This window comes from Hemibagrus wyckioides, linkage group LG05, assembly GCF_019097595.1.
Source record: "Hemibagrus wyckioides isolate EC202008001 linkage group LG05, SWU_Hwy_1.0, whole genome shotgun sequence".
In the NCBI taxonomy this organism is placed as follows: domain Eukaryota; kingdom Metazoa; phylum Chordata; class Actinopteri; order Siluriformes; family Bagridae; genus Hemibagrus; species Hemibagrus wyckioides.
Genome location: NC_080714.1, coordinates 29,111,759 through 29,119,258, shown reverse-complemented (window position 1 = coordinate 29,119,258; position 7,500 = coordinate 29,111,759). Strand labels below are relative to the sequence as shown.

Sequence of the window (7,500 nt, the reverse complement as noted above, 5' to 3'; positions counted from 1 at the left end):
CTCCTGCCATGACCCTGTGCACCTGCGTCCATGCCCTGAACCCATTTTACCACCTTCCCTTGTACTCACACCTGTCAGATGGGACATGATGAAGGAAATACACCAAGCACAGCAGTCGGAACCAGCCCGTCCAGAATGTCCTCCCACTACTGTAGGGACACAGTTCACCTACCGGGTTTGGTGGGCCTTCTGCCAACATCTAGGTGTTAATATCAGTTTGACCTCCATCTACCATCCTCAGTCGAACAGACAAACAGAATGCCTTAATCAGGAGGTTGGTTGGTATCTTAGGACTTACTGTAGTCGTGAGCAACATCGATAGACTGAATTCCTCCCTGAATATGCTCAAAACTCGCTCACATGCACCTCCCCCTTCCGATGTGTCCTGGAGTACCACCACCATTATTCCCCTGGTCCGGGGAGCCCTGTGATGTCCCTGCTGTGGACAAATGGATACTTGCACCCATGTGTATCTCCAGAGGGCCATAAACCAACAGCAAACTCAAACAAACCGACGCAGATGGTCTCATCCCAGGTATCGAGTGTCTCAACCCTACATCCCAACCAGCTTACTCCACGACCCCAGAGATGGCCACACCATAGAACACCCTGAGGTGTTCCCAGAGGAGGGCTATGAAATATCCTGACCTGTACTGCCCCTGCATATGAACTCCACCATGCCTGAAGGATTATTGCACTATGGGAAGACAGTAGTTAAAAGACAAACATAAAATGTGTTATTGTTGGTGTGATATACTGGCAAAATACTTTAGATTTATTTCAAACTCTGTATCAGATGGAGTGTTTGTGTGTGTGTGTGTATGTGTGTGTGTGTTACCGTGCTGGGGGAGTGTTGGGGTCCGTAGTGGGGTGTGTACCCCTCCCCCTCCCCCTCCCCCTCCCTGTCCTTTTGCTCAGGTGTGATTGGCTGCATGAAAAGTTCCTGAGGTGAAATGGGACTCAGGGCCACGAAGCCACCTCTCGTCCTGAGAACGCAAAAATATAGACACCCAGGTGTGTTTTATCAGAGAACCCTAACAGACAGAAGTTCTGAAGGAAACTACAAAGCCAGAGTTGTGTGTTTTCACACACACACACACACACACACAGTGTACAGTGTACTTACAGAGCATTTCCTGCGCTGTGTGTGAGGAATGGTAGAGCTTTAGCACTGCACAGAATTTCCTGCGGTAACGACGAGGCGTCCATGCGCTGGAACATCGGGGCGTGTTTCTGCCGAACACACACACATGGTTTAAACAGATTGTAAACTCAGAGTGTGTGTGTGTGTGTGTGTGTGTATTACTTGTTCCTCCAGCTGCTGTCGGAGTTTTTTAGCTTTGCTCTGTTTGTAATAATCCATGATCATCATGGCGGCGTAGATCTTCCCGATCGTCATGTCGCTCGCTGAAGAAGATACAGACGTGAGAAAACGTGTTTCAGGGTAATGATGATTTACACGTCATCATTATTTTCTTTGGACTTTTATTTGCCAAGTTTGAGGGGAGCATATCAGTAAGGATTAAAGGGAGGGGGCGTGGCTTTAACTCACTTCTTTCTTTTTTATTTCATGCCATCTATTCATTTATTTACAATTTGTAATCTATAGAATCTTTTTTATTACAGGATAAGGAGTGTAATGTGATAATGAATGCTTTGGCCAGTCAGGGTCATGACCTCTGACCTTTATGAATGGGCACAAGCAGGTCTAGTGTCTTCTGGGAGAGATGCGGCCAAATGACACTGATCTCTTTCTGAAGCTCAATGTCCATCTGTCCACGGTCTTCTCCACCTAAACACACACACACACACACACACACACACAATGCTTTATACTTTGTTTACAAAGTAGCAGCAAACTGTGAACTACACTGTATGAAGTAGTGGTACAAGAAACATTGTGGTTGTGTGTGTGAGTCGCAGAAAACCTCGTGCAATTTTGATCTCCAGTGCAGTGCGGATCAGAGCCATCAGAGTGGATGTGAAGTGGACCGTCATCTCTCCGTCCACCGGCATGTTCATCAGCACCAGCCTCTGAACATCACCATGGAAACAGAACAGCATGTCACCATGGAGACACATAGAGACACACCCACAATTCAGAATTAATACACACAAACTGAGAAAACACACACACACACACATACTAGGAGAAGATTTCTAATTTCTCCATGTTACTCTAGCTGACCGAGTTCCTCTACATGCTCTGGTTCATCTGGTTCCTCTAGCAGTAACTAGTTCTCCCTGCACCCCTAGTTCTGTTAGTTTTACTAGTTATCTATTCCTGGTTATTAATAGTTACTGGCATCTTCAATCTCTATTTCCCATGCATCCCCTTCTTCCTTTACTTGTTCTTGTTTCTCTAGTTCTCCTGGTTCTTCTAGTTCCCCTTGTTGTCCTTGTTCTTTTAGTTCCCCTTGTTCTTCTAGTTCCCCTTGTTGTCCTTGTTCTTCTAGTTCCCCTTGTTGTCCTTGTTCTTCTAGTTCCACTTGCTGTCCTTGTTCTTTTGGTTCTTCTTTTTCTCTTCATTCTTCTAGTTCTCCTTGTTCTTCTATTTCCCTAATTCTCCTTGTTCTTTTAGTTCCCCTTGTTCTTCTAGATCTTCCGAATCTCTTTGTTCTTCTAGTTCTGCTTGTTCCCCTGAGTTCATCATTCTATCATCCTATATCTAGTATATTTCTCATGTCTTCCTACAGGTCTAATATGGTTTTGTCTCTAGCTTGTCTATTTACATTACTAGCTTGTGATTAAACTTCCTGCTTTCTGAACACAGTCTGTTTTTTAGATGAGTCCCAATAATCTTCTTCACATACATCTTACTATCTCTGCCTCTGAAGGGTTACACCGAACAGAATACCTGAATCAACTGGACAGCTGTTGCTATGAACTGGAGACAGCAGGACAGTGAAAGACTGACCAAACGTGAAATATTTAAGGAAAGCACAAAGAGTGAATGTAAATACACGAGAAAAGAGTTGAATCAATAGCAGGATGCAGACATGCACACAGAAAAGGACAAACACGATGGTAAGGAATGACATCACTAAATCTACGAATACAAACAGAATTATTGTGGCCATTAATCAACTCTACAGTCAGGACCAAAAGTCTGAGAACCCAAACAGGAACGATCCTTTGCTTTCCATATTCTGTAGTCCTTCACACCAAGCTGCTCTTTTTTCTTCCCCTTGTTCCACTAGTTCATCCAGTCCCCATGGATCCCATAGTTCTTATAGTTCCCTAGTTCTCATGGTTCTTTATGTGTCCACTGTTCCTCTTGTCCTCTGCTTCTCCCAATCCTTCCCTTCCTCACCCCCTGAATCATTCAGTCCCATTCTGTCTTACCCCAGGTTCCTTTCATCTTCCTGGTTATCATTTCCATCATTTTTCTATTTAAACTTGCTCACTATGTTCTCCACTTTCCTCTTGTTCCTTTCCATTTCTTTGTTCCGTTAATTCTAATTAAGTTAAATTTTAATTAATTTTAATTCTAATTCAGTTCTTCCAATCCTTGGATCCCTTTCCAGAACCACATACCTCCTAGTTCCCCAAGGTTTTTCCATCCCTTTAGGTTATCCTACCAACCTTTTCCTAGCACTCTCTTGTGCCATTTCATTACCATAATATTCCGACTCCTAGTTCTTTAAGTTCTCACGTTTTCTCGTGTCCTCTGGTTTCACATCTTCTACTTATCCCTCATTCTCCTAGTTTCTCTAGATTCCTTTAGTTCCATTGATCTCATTTTCCATTGTTACAGTACCTCAGGTCCTGTTCCACCCCAACACCCCTTCATAATACCCCAAATTGTTACCCTATTTCTCACAAATGATTCTTACCGTACCTGATTTTTACTCATTTAGTGTCTTCCTCTAAATGGTTAAATAGTGACCCAAACACTTGGACTTGACTGCATGGATTATTGAGCCCCAGATTGGGTTTTCTGTTTTAATGATCATATTTTCTACCTTATAAGCCACCTTGGAGGGGCATTTCTTGCCCAGGCCAAGCGGCGGAGACATGAAGGTCAGCATCTCGTACATATCAGTGTAGTGAATACGACCACTGGGGGGCACCACCGAGGAGTGAAGTGTGATGAACAGAAGGAAGAGGAAGGATAGAACATTTCCACGAAGAAGGAGGGGGGAAAAGGGGAAACATGGAACAGAGGGGAAAAAAAACAAAGGGAAAGGGAAAAGAAAGAGGGAAAGTCAGTTAAGCTGTCCATCAAAAGGAAAGGAGGAAAAACCCAGAGTAACATCTTTCTATGCTGCTTCAGCATAGAGATGTGCGAGGAGAGAAATCAGTCCTCAGGACAGCCAAAGATATCGCTAAACAACCCGAGGAGCTTGAAAGTCGGTTAAAGATAACCGTTTGACCACAGAAACAAGAATAACCAAATATTTAGCAAATTTGTCAAAGTTTTGTTTAAAAAACTTGAAATGAAAAACAGCTTGCTTGGATTAAAAACTTGTCTTGGCTACGATGAAGTGGACATTATTTATCTTCTATATCTTCATTAGTTATCACACTAAGCAAATTTATAGATATGAGAATACGAGATGATGTCATCAGAAGAACACCACTCAGCTATGGACTCTGAAAGACCAAGAGGTTGAGATGTTTCTGTGTGAACGGAGAACTCGACTTTGGTTTTCTTTGGCCTGGAGAAGCAAAACGGAGACACTGAAGACGTGGCCAAATATGGAGTGTGGGCAGGGTTTGGAGAAAGAAAGGCAGGATGAAAGAAGGGAGCGTGTATTGTGGGCGGAACCAAACCTTGCATGCCACCCTGTAGGGGCAATTCTTCCCAAAACCCAGAGGGGGCGATATAGCACGCACTACTTTGTACATTTCCTTATAGTGGATCCTGCCGCTGGAAGAGGAAACACACACCGTTAGCTGGACAGCTCTAATGTGGATGAGGGGATTCATTTAATTACTCATTCATTTATTCATTCATTCATTCATTATTCATTCATTCGTTCATTCGTTCATTCATCTTTTCATAATCATACTCAATTATTAATTAATTCAGTCACTCTTATTTTTATGTTTTTTTATTATTGTATTTAGTATATTAATTGCTCCTTCATAAATTTTTCACTTGTTCATTCATTCAGTCATCCATTCATCATTACTTTTCCTCAGGTTTTCATTTTTCATTGTTTTAATTTGCAAACTTATAACTTTACTTATAATCTATTACATATTCATTCACTCATTAATTAGTTTCATGATTATCACTCATTATATTTTTCATTCAGTGTGTCCCGTACTAACTCGTTCATTCATCATTTATTCATCCTTTCTACTACTCACGTTTGATTATTCTTTCACTTTCCCATTCACTCCGTTATTCACATCATTATTAGTTTATGTTTATTATTTCACTCATTTATTTATTCGTTTATAAATTCATTCACTCACTTTATTCTTTCATCTACACTTGTTTGTTCTCCTCTTACTGTAATAATTAGTTTAATAATGATTTCTTTCTTTCTCTTACTTTATTATGTTTCTCTTTTCTTCTCACTTTTATGCTTTTTTGGAATTGTTGCAGTTATGAGGACTGTGTGTGTGTGTGTGTGTAGGTGTGTGTGTGTGAGAGAGAGAGAGAGCGAGAGAGAGAGAGAGAGATAACTCACCAGGCCGCTCGGTCATATTGTCCCCACATCCTCACAAACTCATCCAGGTGATGAGGACCGAGTATAGAGGAGTCTCGCGTCAAATACTCAAAATTATCCATAATCACTGCAACAAACAGATTCAACATCTGGAGAGAGAAAGAGAGAGAGAGAAAGAGGGAGAGAGAGAGACAGACAGACAAAGAGAGAGAGAGGGAGTAAATCAGTTAATGGGAACATCTGAAAGAGAAGTGATTGTTATAAACAGTTATAAACAGTCATACCCACTGTCCATTGTCTAATAAATAAAAAAACGAGTGCATTAATATAAAAATATAAATATAAAAAAGCGCTACTGTCAGAGCTGCTGATATAGAGAACTAATCAACACCTTCAAAGTGTGTGTGTGTGTGTGTGTGTGTGTACTCCGTCACACCAGGAAGGAGCTGAAGAAGATGAAGGAGACGAAGTAGAAGTAAGCGAAGTCAGTGCCACATTCTCCTTTAGGTTCAGATGACGGGGGGAGAGTCGGATCGGCTTCACAGTCCTTACCTCCTAAACACGCCAACATGATTTCCTGCCACGACTCACCTGTTGCACTCCTATACATACACACACACACACACACACACACACTTATTTCTGGTGATCTGTAAGCTAATTTTAGCAGTGTGTAGAGCTAACGTTTCATAGCTCTACACTCTTCAGTGGGTTTCTTGCTGAGGATAGCTTACTGCATAAAGCACTACAATAGTTTACACACACACACACACACACACACTGTTTTTTACCTGAAGAGTAACATCAAGGCGGCAAAGAAGGTTTTGAAGTGGTTGTGTTGGTTGATGTAAGCTTCCTCATTCAGCTTAATGTTCCCAAAAACCTGCAAGCATAACACACACCAATACACAGTAACACACACCAATACACAGTAACACACCAATACACAGTAACACACACCAATACACAGTAACACACCAATACACAGTAACACACACCAATACACAGTAACACACACCAATACACAGTAACACACCAATACACAGTAACACACACCAATACACAGTAACACACACCAATACACAGTAACACACCAATACACAGTAACACACACCAATACACAGTAACACACCAATACACAGTAACACACACCAATACACAGTAACACACACCAATACACAGTAACACACACCAATACACAGTAACACACCAATACACAGTAACACACACCAATACACAGTAACACACACCAATACACAGTAACACACCAATACACAGTAACACACACCAATACACAGTAACACACCAATACACAGTAACATACACCAATACACAGTAACACACCAATACACAGTAACACACACCAATACACAGTAACACACACCAATACACAGTAACACACCAATACACAGTAACACACACCAATACACAGTAACACACACCAATACACAGTAACACACCAATACACAGTAACACACACCAATACACAGTAACACACCAATACACAGTAACACACACCAATACACAGTAACACACACCAATACACAGTAACACACACCAATACACAGTAACACACCAATACACAGTAACACACACCAATACACAGTAACACACCAATACACAGTAACACACACCAATACACAGTAACACACACCAATACACAGTAACACACCAATACACAGTAACACACACCAATACACAGTAACACACACCAATACACAGTAACACACACCAATACACAGTAACACACCAATACACAGTAACACACACCAATACACAGTAACACACACCAATACACAGTAACACACCAATACACAGTAACACACACCAATACACAGTAACACACCAATACACAGTAACACACCAATACACAGTA

General features: G+C 41.5%; 1 protein-coding gene across 4 annotated transcripts in view; it reads right to left on the bottom strand.

Annotated features, from left to right (window-relative positions):
* Window positions 1-7,500, bottom strand: part of LOC131353205 (voltage-dependent R-type calcium channel subunit alpha-1E) — a 148,354-nt gene that overhangs the window by 4,965 nt on the left and 135,889 nt on the right. For 2 of the 4 annotated variants that reach the window (XM_058390035.1, XM_058390037.1), the window contains exons 37-45: window positions 6,416-6,507; window positions 6,061-6,226; window positions 5,646-5,773; window positions 4,777-4,873; window positions 1,929-2,034; window positions 1,685-1,792; window positions 1,307-1,407; window positions 1,127-1,233; window positions 839-986 (exon numbers count right to left, since the gene is read on the bottom strand). In XM_058390035.1, coding sequence (XP_058246018.1) covers window positions 839-986; window positions 1,127-1,233; window positions 1,307-1,407; window positions 1,685-1,792; window positions 1,929-2,034; window positions 4,777-4,873; window positions 5,646-5,773; window positions 6,061-6,226; window positions 6,416-6,507 — 1,053 coding nt within the window. Of the gene's footprint in view, window positions 1-838; window positions 987-1,126; window positions 1,234-1,306; window positions 1,408-1,684; window positions 1,793-1,928; window positions 2,035-3,965; window positions 4,063-4,776; window positions 4,874-5,645; window positions 5,774-6,060; window positions 6,227-6,415; window positions 6,508-7,500 lie in introns of all 4 variants that reach the window. The other 2 variants (XM_058390034.1, XM_058390036.1) reach the window with 1 other exon arrangement.